General features: G+C 45.7%; 1 protein-coding gene across 3 annotated transcripts in view; it reads right to left on the reverse strand.

Annotated features, from left to right (window-relative positions):
• Nucleotides 1-20,160, reverse strand: part of rapgef4a (Rap guanine nucleotide exchange factor 4a) — a 32,056-nt gene that overhangs the window by 2,982 nt on the left and 8,914 nt on the right. The window contains exons 1-22 of one of the 3 annotated variants that reach the window (XM_042084212.1): nt 16,789-16,993; nt 12,623-12,695; nt 12,024-12,088; nt 9,916-9,966; nt 9,669-9,775; nt 8,870-8,991; nt 8,073-8,256; nt 7,550-7,634; nt 7,388-7,448; nt 7,092-7,168; nt 6,455-6,601; nt 4,838-4,947; nt 3,348-3,433; nt 3,104-3,182; nt 2,580-2,730; nt 2,351-2,439; nt 2,232-2,262; nt 1,917-1,995; nt 1,673-1,819; nt 861-958; nt 395-520; nt 77-255 (exon numbers count right to left, since the gene is read on the reverse strand). In XM_042084212.1, coding sequence (XP_041940146.1) covers nt 77-255; nt 395-520; nt 861-958; nt 1,673-1,819; nt 1,917-1,995; nt 2,232-2,262; nt 2,351-2,439; nt 2,580-2,730; nt 3,104-3,182; nt 3,348-3,433; nt 4,838-4,947; nt 6,455-6,601; nt 7,092-7,168; nt 7,388-7,448; nt 7,550-7,634; nt 8,073-8,256; nt 8,870-8,991; nt 9,669-9,775; nt 9,916-9,966; nt 12,024-12,088; nt 12,623-12,680 — 2,132 coding nt within the window. In that variant the 5' untranslated portion in view covers nt 12,681-12,695; nt 16,789-16,993. Of the gene's footprint in view, nt 1-76; nt 256-394; nt 521-860; nt 959-1,672; nt 1,820-1,916; nt 1,996-2,231; nt 2,263-2,350; nt 2,440-2,579; nt 2,731-3,103; nt 3,183-3,347; nt 3,434-4,837; nt 4,948-6,454; nt 6,602-7,091; nt 7,169-7,387; nt 7,449-7,549; nt 7,635-8,072; nt 8,257-8,869; nt 8,992-9,668; nt 9,776-9,915; nt 9,967-12,023; nt 12,089-12,622; nt 12,696-16,788; nt 16,994-20,160 lie in introns of those variants that run through there. The other 2 variants (XM_042084210.1, XM_042084211.1) reach the window with 2 other exon arrangements.

Here is a 20,160-nt window from a genome sequence, read left to right on the forward strand (position 1 = left end):
AATGATTGACATTGGATAAAAAAAAAAAACACATCAACTATAGGAGGAAATGGAACAGAAGCACAGCACTACTCACTGAGCAGCGATCTTAATGAACTTCTTGAGGAGCTGCACCCGCTTGCTGAGCTGTGCACACAGACACATCTCCGTAATAACCCAGAGCTGGATCTCATTGAACCTCCGCAGAAACAGGTCCAGGTTGGCCGTGGTCTTCTTGAAGTGCTGCCTTCCCAACGTGTGGTACACCAGCTCAAGCTGCAATGTCCATGCATGCAGTCACTTAATTCAGTAAGGTAACACAACTGTGACAAGTAAAATACATGCATATAGGAATGAGCTACTAGTGGATGACAGACTACAAGTGGAGAGTGGTGAAAGTGGGCTAGTGCTGCACCTCATGCACACAGTTGAAGAGCTCCCAGTCACAGAGGGTCATCTGGTAGGCCAGGTCCTTGGAGCTCATCAACTCAAATGTTGGTAAGGAGCCAGTGGAAGGACCTTCCTGTTCTGGCAGAGGTGTCTTTAGGTAACACACGCAGAGAGGGAGAGAGAGAGAGAGAGAGACGAGAAAAATATAGAGAGAATATTAACAGATAATCTCCTCTTCAGTGTATTTATTAACAGAGCATGTAGTTTAAAAGATGATATTTCTAAAAATAAAATGTAATTCTACACATTTACTGTTACTAGGGGCGCACACTGGAATAAATATTGAAAGTTGGGTGGTTTGAAGCCTTTGTTCCATTCTCCATTTAGGTGCAGGCTATTTTATTTGCTAATGCGTTAGATCCATTGAGTAAATGTCAGCTAATGTATTTTTTTTGTTCCTTCCCCAGTGCACCTTCGGGTAGCCTACGCACCAATGAATCGAGCTGGTCCCGAGGGCACGCAAACAGACGTCCATTAACGCTGAGCGCGGAGAAGACTGACACATCACTGGGCTTCAGCACAACCTTATCTGTCCAAATAAATTACAGATCAAAGACAGAAACAGACTCAACTATTATGTTCAGGGTTAAAACACCATTAAAGCTATCTATATCAATTGTTGTAATAAATCCTGACTCAGGAAACATAGACACACACACACACACACAGATGGACAAAGCACAGCAAAGATAAGCATCAGAACACTTGTCATGAAAAACCATGATGAAGTGCCACAAAACACACAGAGATGTAGATATGCGCGCACACACACACACACACACACACACACTCACGCTCACGCACGCACACACACACACCCTCTTAAGGGCATGATACTGTTACAGTAAGGGCTTGCATAGTCTCTGCTGTTGGTGGGGGCAGTACAGTGAAGGGGTCACAGGCAGGCCTTTGTGAGGTAGATGAATGAGCTCTGGCACCAGTAAGCGCAACGCTGCTAGTAGCAGCCAGTGGCGAGAGCCTGTAGAATTTTATAAGTTGCAGCAAGTACAGCAATGTTGTGCTGTGATCCTCTCCTCACAGCCATCATGGGGTCAAGTCCCCAACTTCAGCATGCACCGGTAATTAAAACAGATGGGACCAGGGTCAGTGGCCAGGTCAGTCCCAAGCTGATGACCGCAGCACCATCCAGGGCCATCTTTAAATAGACGCATCCTTCCCGGAAAGCTCTCGGCGCTGTGTCTGTGCGTTTGATTAGTGGGAGGGTGGCGGTGCCCGTTCTCACCTCCGGCCGAACTCAGGCTGACCAGCAGAAGGTCCTCCGCTGACCCCAGCTTGTCAGCCACAGCGCTGATGACCTCCCTGACCGAGGCGGACACCGAGACCCGGATGGTGGTGTAGGTGTGGTCAATGCAGTAGACTTTGAACAAGACTGCAGACGGCAAAGCAAGCAGATGCATTAGTGGGGTGCAGTTTGGCCACAACTGTGGTGAAGTTCACATGAATAAAACTGGACTGTGAAAGCGTACTCTCATCATTGCTCTTGATGGGCTGCCTCTTCTGGTGTTTCTCGTCGCCCATGCTGAACTGTCTCAGGAGAACCTTGTGCTGAGAAAACAAACTTTCATTGCACAACTGAAATGGTTTGGCAAAGATAACAATATCAATCCTCAGCAGCCACTGCAGATAAAAACTCTTGCAACTGGCATCTTGAATCAATAGTACACCCTTTATACAAAATATTTACTTTCTCAAGAACTAAACGAGTTCCTATCCGTCTGTATTTCCTCAACATGTTTTACAGAGACAGTTTATTAGGCTCATGCCTGTGAGGTTTTACTAACCTTCTTTTGTGATGATCTGGAATCATCTGAACTGAAAACACAATTGATATTTGTAAGAACTGAGTAACATGGAGGGGAGTTGTTAATACAAAAAGCCATAACCAGATCTGTCTACCTACTTGTTTTTGACCATCTTCTCCAGCACAGGGAGCTGTTCATGAAGTGCAGGGAAGAGCCTGCCATCATCTGACACAGCTATATACAGCTCCTGCATGGAAAGAGAAAGGGAGAGAGAAACGAGAGAGAGAGAGAGAGAGAAAAGAGAGAGAGAGAGAGAGAACATGAGAATAACCACAGAGGGCAACACTCCCTTGTTGCACTCTAACCCCAATGACAATGACCTCTGACCTCCAGGAAGGCCAGGGAGGCCTCCTCTTCCTGGAGCTGGTCGGCGTGGAAGGTGGCCCACTGTAGGGCGAGGCGCACCACACGGCGCTTGTTGTTGAGGGCGAAGTCCAGCTTCTCTTGCTCGGAGCCCTGGGAGGCCTGGGCATGGTAGGTGCCAGGCAGTCAAGGTGATAATAACTAATGCCAGCGGGTGGGAGGATGCCTTGTGGATGAGATCTGCGCACACCAGCTGGTGTGGATGGAGGAGCAGCAGCACGCACTACAGACACACTAATGTCCCATTACACCCAGACCTAAGTCTACATGTCGGTAGGCAATAGGATGCACCAATTCACTGAAAAAAGGGGCCAAACAAGTATTCTAGTGTTGAAGGAGCTATTAGGGAGAGATTCAGAGATTCAGATTCAGAGATTGACTTGTCACACACACACAGTTAGAACAGTATACAACTAGTAGTGAAATGTAAACCTGGTTAACTCCATGACTGTGCAAAATGAGATAAGAAGAGAGTACTGAAAGGATATTGGGCCATGAGCAGGGGACAGAGCTGACCGTTGGGAAGGAAGACAGAGTGCATGAGGACAAAGTCGTCCAGGGCTGGGTCTGTGAGGACAGGAAAGACAGGGAGATAGATGGACAAAAAGAAAAAGCAGTTACTAAAGCTGGTCCTGGTCCTTATTTCAAGTATATACTTTGTGAACTGTTGCTAATTTTCAGCCCTCACCTGAGGACAGAAACAAACCCACCCGTTTGAATCTTTATTTATACCTGTCTCAGTGAATTGTGAGTCTAGCCTCATAGTCTCCAGGAAGTGCTCCAGGATCTTCTCAGGTGTGCCTGCCATAACAGTGTATCTGCAATGAAGGGGAATGGGCATTTTGAGATTTCAAACACCACCAGTCTAGCGTGTGTCTTTCCATAGTCTCCAGAAGTACCTGATGTTGTTTGTTATTATGATGTGCTTGGAGAGAGCCTAGCTGTGATCAGAGAAACATGTCTTTGAGTCCAATTAAAGAATTCCTTTCAACTGCTCTGGTTTATAAACCCTATTGCAACTGCAGTCATCTGCCAAGGGATAAGAGAGAAACAAAAATGAGAACATTATGCCGGATAAAAGAGCAGAAATATTTTGTCACGCTCCCACTTCCAAACCCCGTGTGGCTGTGCTGTTTTGATCCTGTTACATTAAAAGCCAAAAGCATGTGGGACATAATGCCATTTAAACAGACCCCATGAGTCCCTGTGAATTCATTAATGACCGTGTCTGCTGGATAATGCCATGTCAGTGGCTCCATTAGGCAGGCGGGCGCGCTACTCCCAGCAGCAGCAGATCAGTGGGCCAGCGTTGAGGTGGCACTCTGATTACCAGCCAGCAGCCTAACGAGACAGACGGGGGGGGGGGGGGGGGGGGGGCGCGGTTAGGTGACCAGACGCGAGTCGGGCTCCTCCAGCGGGAAGGAGCAGCCCTTGACACGCCGGCCCCTCTTGCCACCTCGCCTGCCACGCCGCGGCTGATTAGAGGGCGACCCTGACCGAGTGGATGTACCCCCTGAAGGGCCTGCCCCCTCCCCGGGAGCCCGTCTGTCATTAGCGCTAATGCGCCTCTCGCCATCACTGCGGCTCCGCTGGTCGGCCATCAGCCGCCTCCATTAAGCCTGAGTTCAGGCCACACACACGGCGGGCTCCGACAGCCAGGGTCCAGGGGCTTCCTGTCCACCGCCTGAGCCACTGGAGTGTTCCGACACTCTCGCACATGTACGCTTGCCCCCGCAATAATAGCCACACAAACGGAGAGTCCAACAAGAACTCTCTAGAAAAGAAAATCAAATTATATATTACAGTAGAGAAGAGACCACACCTGGATATTGCCCCCCCCCTCCCCTCAATCCTCTCTGGCTCTGTGTACAGATGCAGGTGCTTCCTGTGTCTGATGTGCCCCACGTCTCCTGCTGCCCCCATTCACCTCTGTCTCCATCATATGCCAGACCTGGACCATTAACAGGTCAAGGAGTTTTTCTACATCCATCAGAGGCCAGATGCCTTCCATAAACCCTGAGCCTACTGTAACCACTTGATTCTCAAGGTAAACATTGGAAAATTGCTCATTTAAATTAAATGAATTTGTGAGTGTGTGTGTGTGTGTGTGTGTGTGTGTGTGTGTGTGTGTGTATGTGTGTGCACATGCATGAGTGAATTAATTGTCTCTGTGTGTGTGTGTGTGTGTGTGTGTGTGTGTGTGTGTGTGTGTGCCTTCGTACTTGTGGTGGGATGAGAAGGCTCCATGGCTAGAGGTGCGGCCAATGGCCTTCTCCAGCACCAACACATCCTGCTCATGCTCCTTCAGACGAACTGTGTTAGCTTCTACATCCTGAGAGAGTATAGACACACACACACACACACACACACACACACACACACACACAGTAGTATAGCTATTGTACTATTGTACAGCAGACAATAACAGTCATACAGAACAGTCATAGACCATATGCACTGAAAAAACCTGAGGACTTTTTTTTCTGATTTATTCTGAAGATCTACATTTATAGGCTTCTAATAACAATATAATTATATGATAGTGATTATATAATTGTCACTAATAATTATAGTTATTAATAGTAGTAGTAATAGTAGTAGTAGCAGCAATAAAGCAAGGGAACCACTTTACAGAAATAAATAAAACAAATGGCAAAAGGGTATAGTAGCAGTACAGTAAGACACATGTGGTGCTTAAACCCAGAAAATCTTTTGTCATGCGGTATCAAAACATCACCAGCACACAACTCCTCCATCGGCAGATTGGGAGAAAGAGAAAGAGAGATGGAGGGAGAAAAAAAAAAAAAAAAGAGAGAGAGAGAGAGAGAGAGAGAGAGAGAGAGAGAGAGAGTGTGATTACACGAGAGTGCACCGTAAGCATACTGGATTAGTCACCTTCTAAACAGTGGTGGAGAGCGAGTAAAAGAGTGAGAGTGTGCGGGGGTCAGCATTCTGACTGTTGCCGGGAGGCCGGGGGGTGGGTCAGCGCCAAGTGCAGATTTAGAGAGGATAAGGAGGACTCAGTGAGCCTCACACACACAGGGGGCAGCCCTCTGACCGGCCCCACCCTCCTCCGCCTCGCAACACAGACATCCCCAGCACACTACCCCAGGCACTGTGCACTACAACCAGTACAGAGAGAGGATTGTGCTGTTCTTTTTACTTTATGTATTTAACAATCTTTTCCACTGTGACGAATGTCCTTTTTCCTAGGAGGCATTGTATAGTAGTGGGCTGACAACTGTGCAATTCTACGTCATGGCCAGAAGAGGGAGATCAACACCAATCACAGAGCAGTCATTCCTGAAGATGCACTAAATAAAAGCATTCACCTAAAATATTCAACAGAAAATCTCACTTTGAGTAACACATACTGGCACATCTTTGAGTAACACATGCTGGCACATCTTTGAAAGCACGTTAGCAAGTTAATTTAGCCTTTACTGTGTCATGGGCCAATGGAGTATGTCCCCAAAACTAATCTTATTCATTGTATGCTCTGTGTACTACATACTGCAGTTTAAATAGACCATAATGATCCATGTCTCAGTTTAGAGATTTAGCACATTGAAACAGGCATTAAACACATTAAAAATCTGTACTTAATTGTCAAAATAATTTTATAACTGGAAACTGGACACAGATCCACTCCAAAGTGCTGTGTGGGGTTCGCCTCTGCCCTGGCAATCCTGCATGCTTGAGCTATTGTGTGGGGCAGATCAAGTGGGATTTTCCTGAGCTCACGGAATCAAGTTGGTAGGATTACGCAGGTTGACAGCCAGGAGGTGGAGGACCTCCCAGAGCAACAACAACAATAACACTGCTAAACATCCACTCACCCTCAGGATCCGGTTGAAATCCTCCTTGTCCACACGCAAGAAGTGGCAGTTGTCCTCGCGCAGGACAATGGAGGCCGCCCTGGGCGCATCGTTCACCAGAGCGAGCTTCCCGAAATCGTCGCCCTCGTGCAGAGTGCACACAACGCCCTGCGTGAGACACAGCATGGCACGGGCTGATGAGGGCCAGGCTCCCACTGCCCACAAGAGGCACAGCATGGGCACACGACATACACTGCACATGAATCCATTATGCAGTAATGATCCATGTAGAGACTTCATACGGCTACTACTACTGCTTTCTAAATATATCTGTAGGGAATTAGCACAAGATATAGCAAACCTAGTCTAGTATTGAGGGGAACAATATCTGGCTGTGTCACTGACAATCACATATCAGAAAACTGTTAAGAAGGGTTCCACAAAAAAGGTCTTTGCCAAGAGCTAATTAGCTGCAATGAGAATGAACTGCAATTAGCACCCGATGAACACCTAGAAGTTGGCAAACTGTGCCTAATAAATTACTGGGGAGCACTGAGCAGTGTGCAGATATCTGATCAGTTCCTGCTGTTTTCATTCAAAAACATTAGGAATGGATGGAATAGGGGGGGTGATCATTAGAAAACCTGGAAAGTCTCACCTTCCCATAGATGACAACATTTACAGAACCCTTCAGGATGATGTACCAGGAAGTGCCTTCTTCACCTTGATTAAACACTGGAAGACAGAGAACACCAGGTCAATCACTACAATGCATTATACTTCAGTTTTTGAGAGGTTTGGTAGAACACTGATAATTGTCAGAATGTTGTAACCCAGCTGACCATGTAATCCTTTGCTTCTATACACTTCTCCTGGTCTAACAGCACACCACATTATTATCATGATGTCAACTGTCAATCAAACTAATGTGGCTAATTTGCAGGATCTACTTACGCACAGTTCCAGCCTTGGCATGAGACTCAAAGATGAGCACACCGGCCAATTCCCTTTTGACCTGTAGGAAACGGAGGACCACAGGGGAGAGGATCGTTACACGGGACGAGACAGGACTTATGGCTATGGATGCGCAGCGTCCGTAACAGAAGCCACACTCACGGTGGTGGAGAGGTGAGATAAGGCCTTGATGTGCAGCAGCTCCTCATAAATGATCTCCAAATCATCCGCTGTCCTCTGGCCCGGCCTGCAAGGGAGGAAGTGAGCGGCAATTTCAACAGGATGATACTGTATCTAATCAATTGGCGGTTTGGAAGGAGGAAAGGAACATTCAGTGGTGAGCAGGATAGAGAGAAAGAGAGAGAGAGAGAGAGAGAGAGAGAGAGAGAGAGAAGGAGGGGGAGTGGATGTGACTAGTTATGTCCATTGACAGAGGACTCCAGAATGCTGCCATACAAACAGTAATATGCACTAGCTTTTTAATATGAAACAACATTGCAAGTACTCCAGGCGATTTGTATTAGCATGTGGTCTGGGAGAGGGGATGTGTGTGCGTGTTTGTGTGTGTGTATGTGTGTGTGTGTGTGTGTGTGTGTGCGTGAGTGTGCGTATGTGTGTGTGTGTGTGTGTGTGTGTGTGTGTGTGTGTGTGTGTGTGTGCATGCGTGTGTGTGCGGGGCCCTTACGGCTTGCGGAGGATCATGCGCATGTGGGCGTCGGGGCCCATCTGGGACAGCAGCAGCAGTGTGTCCTGCAGCTCGTCCTCGCTCTCCTTCATCTCCTCCTCGCTCGGCGGCACGGCGCCGTCCTGCTCGTCGTCCAGGAAACGGTAAAACAGGTACTTGTCCTGGAAGTTCAGCTCCTGGTCCACTGCAGCATAAATCAACAGAGAGGGAGAGGTGTCTGACACACTTTTGTGTTTTAAAAAAGACACACCTCTGCACCCCCCTGACCCCCCCCACACCCCCACTTCCCGAGAGAGACACCATTTGGAACAGTCTCTGACAGTCTGCGCCAGTATGACACAGAGCCAACTGACAAGCAGTCCACTGGTGTAGGGGAAGCAGGATTTGAGCAGGAACAGGATTTCAGATTTAAGTGTTTTCACCTGCAAATGAAGTACCTGGGGACTGAGGACTGAGCTGACAGGCTTTGGTAGCAAATGACTGTAAACCTTGTGAACAATGTGCCCATGTGTTCTACTAGTGAGGTTAGGCCAATCAGAGCTACAGTCCAGAGAAGAGTTTGTAAGGTGAGTGTGGTGAGGCACATCAGTGTATCTGTGTTTATTCCTGGGAGCTCAGGATGAACTAATGCTATGACAGTATTAACATTGTATGCAAATGTGGATGTTTGTGGGAGTGCTGGGGTGACTGTGCAAAGTACATCTGTGTCCTTTGTGTGTAATTTGGGAGTATATGGATTACTTCCTGTGTGTGTGTGTGTGTGTGTGTGTGTGTGTGTGTGTGTGTGTGTGTGTTACCGTGGTTGAGGACCCCCTCCTCCAGCAGCACCTGCCACATGCCCACTGCTTGGACACGGGAATGCACACAGGAGCTCTGCTGAATCTGCCAGTCCACCAGCTCTGTGCCCACACAGCACTGCCTATGGGCACATACACACACACACACACACACACATCGCAGACACACACACACACACAGACACGCACGCACGCACGCACACCGCAGACACAAACAATGGTGAAGATAGACTGAGCAGCACTGTATGTACACACACACAGCCGGGCAGAAGCAGCATTTTCTCTCAGTGGCATGCGACATGGTAACTCACACTACACATCACATGTGATTACTGTGCTCATACTGTACGTTTGACTGCTCACACTCTTGATAGCTTTTCAGACATGCCACAAATGATCAGACAAATCAGATCAGACTACAGCTAAAACATGGATTGTTACATCTTCTTTCTGAGCCTGCTCAAGTGACATGACAAATCGAATGCGACTGATTCAGGGCTGAAATCGCAGTGTCAGCTTGGGACCACACCTGTCCTTCTAGAATATATTACCGGTGTGCATGTTTTATATACTATAGAAATGAAATGAACCCTTACATGCTAACATGTTGGACAGCATGGTAATCATGGTGACGGACACACTTGCTGTAACCCACTGTGTGCTAACATGTAACTGGCTTTATCCTACATCTGGTCTATTTGACAGAAACAAGGAGTAGGTCTGCATACAGTATATATCCAATACATCTACAGGGCTGGTGGCTGTGCCCTATGACCCTGTGGCTGTGCCACTGACTCACTTGTATGTCATCAGATGGTACTTCCTGTCTCTGATCATATGAGGAGCCCTGGACAGGATGATATTGCGTAGGACCTTCCCTGCCCGCAATATCTTTTCTGAAGGAACCTGCGGGAAAAACAAAGACAGGAAGAACCGTTTTAGCTATCTTTAAGGATGTGTGAGTAAATGAGGATGGCAAGATGATGATGATGATGATGATGGTGATGGTGGGTGAGGAGAAGGCCTCTGTGTCTGTTTGTAAGTACCTGGTAAATGGATTTAGGATGGGGTTTGGCCTGGGTTTCAATGTGTGATGTCTGAAAAATACAATTTAATGGACATTGACCAAACATAAGGGACCACAAACGATAATGGATTCTCTAAAGAAAACACAGTACAATCACAATGGAAATCTGGCATGGGCAAAATGTGGGAATTCTGCATTACTGAATGCAGAATTCCCACATTACTGGCAAAATGTTGATTATTTAATCTTTTCCTAGTTTTTTTTCTCTCCCTAGATAGACAAAACAGGTCTGTCCCCCACACAGAACCACACGTATTGATTTTTCACAGCTGGTTGGGCAACACCCTTAGTTCATGTGAGCTTGACGCCCAGCCTTACTGAATTATTGATATTATTGATGCAGACACAGAATATAACCCACATAGGACATGATGTGAAGTTTGTGCACAGACTAGAATATAAAGCCAACAGAATATTAAATATATCAGGGTGAGAAATGATTCTGTACTCATACTACTGCATTCCATGAAGTGATGAACTGAATAATACACTGTGACATCTTCACTGGATTCTCTAATTGTTTAGAGAGCACATGTGCCTACAAGTATATAATGGGGACAAACAGCATTCAAATGCACAAGTCAGCATTCAATTAACAGCAAAGAGGACTTCCAGGCATTGCTGGAGGATCACCCCCTTCTGTTTCAGTTGTTGTCACTGTAAGTGGGCAATGTATTTCCTTCAGGCTGCCATGTCACAACGTAATGCATATTTAATTGCAGTGTTAATCATTTATTGTCTTTGCTTCACTCTCAATATATTTACATTAAAAAATCCATAGTATAGTTCCACACACATCTCTAGTGCTGGACATTTTAAGCGGTGCATATTGATTAAAATGTTGTTAACCACTGTGGTCTGTGTGCAGTGGTACCTGCCAAGATGATAATGATCTGGTTTGAGATATAGCCCATGACAAAGAGCAACAGTGGCATTAAAGCAGCATTTTACATGCATCAGTGATCAATGAGTCTCGCCAGGGGAGGATTTACAGTATGTACCTTTAAAACACCCCCAGTCACAGCTGAGTCCCCCCCCCCCCCCCCCCCCAAGCCACTCTGACCATCACACAATCTGTATGCATTATTATTTTATATAGCTCTGCTTGCACTTATGGTCAAACATAAACATACTGTATGACTGCATTACATAACAAAAAGCTTTGGGGTGGGTAGGATGTTTCTCTGCCATTTGCCGGTAAGTATGGTCTGTACGTCTTCTCTGTTGCTGATATTTATAGTTTGAATGTTTTGGCAAAAAGCCCTCTCTGGAACAAAGTGCACTGGGCAGTAAATAAAGGCCTCTCCCCGGTAAGTGACATGTTGTCTGTGGAAAGGTCAGGAAGCGCCACAGAGCGGGGCAGGACAGGAACCCCTGAGGACGAACACGCCGCGCTCGACCACGACCGCCCTGCTTATATTTAGACGAGCTTTTAAACAAACTTTGCATTCCTGTCTTATTTTTGACCCCCGCTTTTCACTCGGACGGACACTGCCGACTACAGAGGATGTGGCTGCATGTGACCACGCATGGGGGAGGTGTGTGAGCATCGCTTCACGTCTGAGGACAGAGGTCGGGACCTTCCTAACAGTGCTGTTTCATGAGGATGGTGATGGTCATGGTGACTGGACAGAATGCAAAACAGACTAAACAGACAAACAGGCGGTCAAAAAATTTCTGGTTGAATTTCTGGTTGTTTAAATTATGATGTACTCTGCATAACTGACCAACCTGTATCTTATCCGAACCTTATTCCTATCAGTTGTTTACAACTTGTTAGATAAATTGACAAATTCTACACACATTTCTCTCTTATGCTGTAACTTAAAACCAATACTGCTTCTTGTTCCTATTGTTAGTTAGGCAGGAGTAGATAATTCATAGATTCTTCAAATTAGACCTTATTTGTCTTTCATTTGACTTGAGTAACAATAGGGAAAAAATGCCATTGTTACAACTATAAAGTAATACGGTACATTAGCCTCCTGCATATATTTAACTATAGCTACAGGTATTCTGTTCAGTTCACAGACTTCATAGACAGAGTAACTTTAAATTGTATCATACCTTGCTAAGATGTTTAGACATGGATCCCAAAGTGTTGTTGTTTAAGTTCTCTTTGTCTGGCATTCCTGTAGGGATGGATGTACACACACAATAGGCAACACACATCTCTACATACACACATAGATAACATTTGGCTTACTTCAGTCTGTTTCAAACACAATGTCTGACTGTTGCAATGTACTTAACACACTAATTATAGATAGTTGCTAGAAGGCTCTGTTATCATTTAAATATAGAGGAGTTGCTTCAGGGCCATGACAACATTTAAATTCATCTGCCTTTTAACAATAGCATCTTTGTGGAAAAGGCATCGCTGACATTAAAGTTCACCAGCAACATGGACTGAAATGCCTGAACAGTATGAACTAGACTCTCCATGAATTGCCAAAGAGACAGCCACTGAATTCATCATAGTGAATGCTGCTTCCACTAAGGGCCTACTCTTTCATTCCTTTTCATTCTGCTCTTTTCTCCACACACTGCCATATGAATTATTCCCGTCTTGTCTGTGAGGGGGTTGAAAGGCAGTGGCGGGGTTACACCAGGCTGTGCATTTCTGAGGAGCCCTGAGGGTCTGAGAGAAGAGAAGCTGAACTCACTGTCACTGCTGGGTCCACTTTCCATAACACCATAGGGTGGGGCGAGAAGGCCAGCCATGCACTGACGGTACTTCTGCAAAGAGCGCGAGAGACACAAAACAATCAACACACCACAAATAGAACACTCTCACTCAACACTAGTCCAAATCCACAGCCTGAGGTGCTTTGAGAAGTGACTTATGTGAAATAAAACAAGAAATAAAAAGATATGTTCGTCTTTGTTTACTTCTCTATGAGGCTAACAGCATTTTAAAATGGAGCATATGGAGGTAACAAAAATGTCTTACTGTATGTTTTTATTTACCACAAACACGGTTCTGGCACCTTACACAACAGCTGGACACAGCTGGCGGTAACAAGCACTCAGCAAAATTCACAGCCCCGGCATCCTTTTAACAAGGCCCTTGCATAAGACACCCTCTTTTAGGAGGCTGCTCTCGGTCTCCTCCGGACATAGCTGCGACATACACACACACACACACACACATCCCATCACACAAATAAACACACATATACACATCCTTTCATGTCCAATTGGGCTCATGTATCCATTTGGGCTGGCGGTCCTGTAATCGGGGCATACGGTAAGGGCTTACGGGCCGGGGCTTAGAGCCCACTGAGGACCTAGAGGACCGTACGGCTGCCATGCCCCGAACAGCAGCGCGGGCGTCTTAGGGGTCACCATGACTCAGAGCAGATGGAGTCATGGGAGGAAAAGCGGTTCCCTTCGACCCGCCCTGATCAAATCCGCTCAATCTGCGGACTCCACAGATGAGATGGAATTACACCGGATTACATCCTTCAGGAACAAACTGGTGTCGAGAAACCATCAATGGTCAAACCCACCTAAAATGCATATAAATACACACACAAGCATGCAAACAAAGATACAGACACACACACACACACAATGCTAATAGATATCTACGCTTCTGAAAATTTGTCTCAGAATTTGTGCCTTTTTTTACCAGCAGTGGCGTCATGTTCTCCATGACATCATGCTTTCCCAAAAGCAAAAAAAAAAAAACGTAAACATATGCCCATGTTCCATTAGAGGTCCAACCCCAAATCTAATTGGAAGGCACTGACATGACTTAATCACTTTAGGTGTCCCTTTAAAGGCATACGTAAACAGCTTTTTAATTCAATTCAACTCATGTCTTAATGGACACTTACTTTCTAAAAGAGTCCCTGTACTCGTGTGATTCCATTGCTACAAAACATTCCTTTCGCCAACACTGCCCATCTCTCAATGGGACAGGGACAGTAAATGACAGGGAAAGGCTTTGACAAATGTAATCTGTGCGACTAAATACTCAGTTTCCACACACTGCTGCCTGACTCTGATGTCTGACAGTCCATGAGACATAGAGCTTTTGAGCAATGTTACGGTACAAGTGAGTACCACTGTATGTTCGGGTACCAGGGGCAAGGAATCAGTAGAATATTAGGCATATCTGGCAGATGCTCGTTCAGTACTCTTCAGTAATTACGGTCACTTGTCTCCATTTAAGCATCAGCCTGAGTGTCTGACCTAATCATCGCTGCAGTCAACGCCCATTAGGGCAGACACGACTCCACTATGATGATTAGAACTCAACACAGCTAGCCTCCATTCACCCACACATGTCCCTCAATTACTCCCCATTACTGCACACATCACACTGTCTGTCTGGCCCTGTTTCACACATTATATACGGCAGTTAGGCCTATGCACGAGTCAGAACAAAAGCTCTACCTTGCTAAAACATATTATGCTCTTGCAGTTCACCATTCAGCTCAGGTTTAACAGTCCTTGACTGCTTGGGTAGAGAGTGAATAACTATTTGAGAATTAGCCTCCAGTAGAGGCTAAAGATCCTCCATCACTTTCAAAAGATGAGCAAATACGCACTGTCAGACCCCCAGCGATGATTACGTATCAAGCATATGTCAGCATGCAGACAGCTCTATAGAGAATCCTAATGCTGATTAGAAAAACAACCACTGGTCGTGGGCAGCGTTCTGACTGGTGAGCATGCCAGCGGCCAGAGGCACTCTGCTGGGGGCAGACACACCTCACACGGCATCCCGCGAGGCGTCTTCATCATGGTGTCAGGTCCGCCAAGCTGGCCTGTCATCTCCGAGAGGCTCCCTGCTTAGGAGGGCCAATTACTCAGAATTAGCTGGAGCGTCAAATGGGGTTTTGGTGGGAGGAGGGAGAGAGTGGGAGAGAGAGACAAAGAGAGAGAGAGAGAGAGAGAGAGAGAGAGAGAGACGCCAGGTCACAAGACCACGTGTAAAATCACAGCTTGTACAAACGCCAGCTCGTGCTCACTCCAATGCATTATTACGATTTCACACTCATACCCAGCACACACACACCCCCAACACTAAGATCTACACATATGCACACACACACACACACACACACACACACACACACACACACACAAACACACACACACACAGCGCTGTCCAGTGTGGAGAGGAAATGGAACATGACAGACTGCCTCTCTATTCCGTGACAAGCGTCTCCGTCGATCTAAGAAGTAATCAACCGTTGATCATCTGGTGTCATGCCGAAAGACAGCAAATATCTCTGACACGGCTTTGTTATATAATCTGCATCTAGGATGTCGCTCCCACAACCATTGTCGCTCCCACAACCACTTTGGACTGCCATCTCCCTGTAAACTAAAAGGCAAGGCATGCCACATACTTCTACATGTTCACATGGTAAAGTCCATTAGAAAAATGTTCAAACTTTATATTGTGTGTACATAAACTGTATTGAAATACCAACTCGAACAACAATACACTGTAGTCTGTTTTTGGATGCCAACATAACTGTGCCAACTAGTTTACCATGGAAATACTGTAAATAATCAAATTCCGCTTGGTTTAAGTCTGGATAATGAAATCTTATACTTGTAATCCCATCATTATGGGTGGCTTAAGGGGTTATCATTCATGACTGTTTGACTGGATTTTCTTTGAATTAATGTGGGAATTAGAACTGGAAATGCAACACACAATGTTCTGTCCCCAGGGTCATGATCAGAGTGTACTACCTGCAATTGCGTTTGTATCTTAAAGGGATGTGTTAATTGTGTTTGTGTCTTAAAGGGATGTGTTAATTGTCTTTTAAGAGGAGGGTCTGTCCCTTGCCACTGTGGATTAGTACAGAGTGCTAAAAGAAGACGTAAGGCTACTAAAACCTTCACACTGCCGTACCTGGAAGTCTAAGGGCCTGGCATAGTAGGCACCATGTGTTGTAGAGCTAATCTAGAATGTCGATTTTCCACAGTGTGGCAAATCCACCACACACCTCACAGAGCATTTGCAGGTCCGCATGAGTACACACAAACAACTCTGGGACCACTGCGTCTCTATGACAACCCACCGTCTGCCAATCACTCAAGAAAATTTCACCTCATTCAATTTGGGCTCCATCCTCAACCTTTAGATCAGGGACTCTGTGTTTCTATGAGACGTGACAGCTGAGTCTCTCTAGCCCCTCTTTGGGGAGTTACGTGGAGACCACATGAGAACTGACCCGCGCAGACCCAGCACACAGCCAAACGCTCATCACTTACACTACACAGACATCAACGCCCTTAGCCTCACAGCACTCTCTGGTTATTGTCCGACATGTGGTCAGTTTGGGATACACATTTGCTTTCATGAGGAGCTGTGTTTGCCTTCTATTTACAGCCCTAATGATGGCAGGCTTCAGAGAGATTGCATTAAAAGGGGCCAAATATATTCATTTTAAATGTGCCTTAAGGCTACAGTGAAAGAAACATGCATCTCCGATGGTTTGATTTCACTTGTTTTGCAATGACTCCAAATATCTGCTTTGAACAGCCACAAATTGCTCTGTTCTACACACATGACTACACAGGACTCTATACATCACTGTGCATGGCTGCACAATTAGTCTCAAAGTTGAATTATTCATTCAAATTACATCATTGACATGCTGTACACTTGCAAACCACTTCTTCCAAAACCAGGTTACTCCCAAACGAGTTTATCTTTCAATTGGAAAAGAGAGTGTGGGTCTCTGAGCTTCTCTCATGAAAAGTCCAGTGCACTACTGAACTCCAGTGAAACAGTTCACAGACACACATTTTAAAAGTACTCATCCACAACACATTTGATGGGTGACTAAACAGGACTCACCTAGACAAGTGAGTGGCTCATGATGAGACAGCTGGGTTGTAATAATTCTGTCTGCTCCTCAGATCCTCAGATGAAATCCAGTCAACCTTTCTGAAGTCTGCATCAGAGTGCTGCTTTATGCGTCCAGCATCCAACGTCTCTCTCGTTCAGCTGGGTAAGGATGTGAGTATCCCAGTCCCAGTCACTCTCTCTCTCTCTCTCCCTCCTCCCTCCCTCTCTCTCTCTCACGCTGAGTGCAGGGGAAACAGAGCTGGAGTTTCCTTGCCCAGCAGAGGGGCACCAAACAGTTGACTTCCCTTCATAGGGCAGTTGCTAGGCGATTACGCTACTCAAATCATTGTGCACTGATGAATGCACCTCTCTCTCTCTCTACCTCTCTCTCTCTCCCTCCCACCCTTTCTCTCTCTGTCTCTCTCTGCCTCTCTCCCTCCCTCCCTCTTTCTCTCTCTCTCCATCTCACTCACTACCTCTCTCTCTAGTTTTGAGCTAATAGCTGACAGTAGTCAGCAGGTCCCATAAGGCAGGGGTTCCTTCAATTATTCAAACTATTAAGCAGTATTTAGACCAAACACACAGACGTGCACCATAAGTGGTCTCAAGCCAACACCATTATATTTAATGCATAAGCCTAAGCCACCATTTTCACAGAGCACTCATTATTGGAGAAAAAGCAGGTTCAGAGAAAAAAAAAAAGACTCTTTTTGAAAAATGGCCATTTAAAACTGGCTGAGATTTGTGGGAATTACTTTTATCTCCTTCAGACACTGCAGAGAGAGAGAGAGAGAGAATCTACTTTCAACACATAGTAAGCGCTTTCAGACATCATGTAAGACCGGAGGTTCTGCCGATGTTAAACAGTGGGGCCGTATATCTGAACGACATAGCCTAACCGGTCATATGGAAGTCCGAATTTAGCCGGTTGTTCTACTACTCCCCTCCTAGTATTTCCTCCGGACATTATGTAAATGTGCTGTGTCTGAACGAGGCGTAGAACATGCGGTTAAAATTCACACCTAGTGAGAGGGCGTGTCGGTGACGTTTCTTTCGTGCGTCCATGCGGTTAGATCTGACTTAAATGCCAGTGTTATGATGGAGTGCAAAGTGCTGTCCAGAAAATCTCCGACCTGGAAAGATGCAGACATCACAGAGCTACTGTCCATGAGGGCATACAACATTTTGATAGAACACATGAAGGGAATGACACGTTGTAGCCTACAACTGCATGGCAAGGCCAAACGAAAAGGCAGTAGCCTACAGCGACGTCGTTGACGACAATAACAGGAGTATTTAATAAATTGTTAGCCAACACGGTTTTCTGTTCATTGATAGCCTTCTCATGACCTGCTGAGCTAGCTGATATTTGTTGAGCATATATCCCTAGAGAAAATGAAAAAGAAGAAAACCCAACTTTGTTCCAAGCTCCTTACGTAAATGCAATAGACACATAGGGAGAGGATGCTTTTGGAAAAAAATAAACCATGAAAAAACGAACAACTTCACTGTTATGTTAGTATTTTGTTTGTTGCTTAAAAACGTTGTGCATTAGTGGCATTAGTATGTCATAGAGATACTGCTTGAATTGAATTTGACCCTCACTTACAAGTACGGTAAGAACAATGTGTATGCCACCATTTGGATTAAAGGCTTTAGGCAGAATATGAATGTTGAGGGAACACTGTGCTCTTCCCCTAGTCACGTGATTGAGCTTCCAGGAGAAAGATGGAGGCAGATAAAATCTCAGCTCTGACCTTCCAGCTGATTAAAGCCCAGCGTTGCTGCCTCGCCTGTGGCCAGAAGGGCTGCACAACAAACAGACCAGCAGAATATCAAAAGGAGAACTTCCAATTGATATCAAAACCATAGTGCCGCTGTTTTGGTGGCCGCTTTGAAATAATAAATGAGTTATTTCCTCTGAACTGCATGTGGGCTTTTCAGAGAGGATGTTGTCTAGCCTCTGTCCTTTCTAGAGAGAGCGGAGGGGTGTAGCTACAGGGCCATCATCTCCTCCTCCCATTCCGCCCTGACACGATGAGTTAATACAGACATAAAAAATGCCCATCGATTGATGTCACAGTGTGGACAAACTGCCCAGGGGCCACAGCAACGTTTTACTCATTACATAACTGCTGCTGCATCTCTGTCAACTTGACTGGGCATTATCTCAGTGCTTCTGCGCCTGAGTGTGTGTGTGTGGGTGTGTGTGTGTGTGCGTGTGTGCGTGCGCGTGTATGGGTGTGTGCGTGTGTGCGTGCGTCATGCGTGTGAGCGGGCGCATTCGTGGGTGTTTGGGCAGGAATTAGGTAATTCTTAGGGAATGAGAGCAGGTGCTGGAGTATGTAAGGTAGGCCTGAAAATGAACATCTAAAAATGACACCACACAGCCTATGATGGTTAACTGTTCCAACAAACCTACCTCATACCTCAAGACAAATTGCAATGTAAAAAGTGAATGTACATGCCATCCATCAACCAGAGTAAGCATGAATAAAGTTAACAGAATAGTGAAATTATTCAGTCAAGAACAGCTCTGTTTATATGCCAAAGCAATTACACAAGAGCAGAAATGCAATTACAGAAGAGCATGGTTATTTCCTCTGGAAGCGGGAATCAGACTTCTGTGATTGAGATGGCCTTTGCATCTCCAAAAGGCCAACCCAACTACATTTAAATGCATTCACTTAGCAGACGCTGTTATCCACACTAGATTTCTGGTATGGGATATCAATAACTGTGAAGATGACGTTATAAAGATGACTTTATATAAAGATGTATATCGGGGGAATGCATGTTTAGCAGTGTGTATGCTTTCTGGGAATCAGACCCACAGACCTGGTCTGGGTGGCACCTTATTATGCTCTAGAAAGCCACACCACTGTAGTAGTAAGTACAATTAGTGTGGCTGCAGTGGAGCAAGAATAGTATCAATGCCTGCAATCGGTCAGCCTGTTAGGAGTCTGTGCTAAATACTTCACTTTACTTTAATGAGCATTCAGCACTGTGTATTAGGCTATGTCTTACCATAAAACACAGTTCATTGAACAATGAATGAATGAAGAAGCTCCCCAAAAAGTGATCTGAAGGAGGACTGGGCTTTCCATGACAGTCACTTCCAACCCTAGCCAACGTTTCACGCGGTTTTAGTGCATGCAAATGAATCCCTCAGAGGCACTAACTGAAAATCAATTAGACAAAAGGCAACAAGCTGAGAGAAATTCTGTTTGTGCCAGAAGATGGATCTCATAGAGTAGAGAAAGACTTTTAGTGCACGCACAACTCTGTGTGTGTGTGTGTGTGTGTGCGTGCGTGCCTGCGTGCGTGCGTGCATGTGTGCGTGACTGTGTGTATGGGAGGGGGCTGAGTGATGATATAATA

This window comes from Alosa sapidissima, chromosome 2, assembly GCF_018492685.1.
Source record: "Alosa sapidissima isolate fAloSap1 chromosome 2, fAloSap1.pri, whole genome shotgun sequence".
Taxonomy (NCBI): domain Eukaryota; kingdom Metazoa; phylum Chordata; class Actinopteri; order Clupeiformes; family Clupeidae; genus Alosa; species Alosa sapidissima.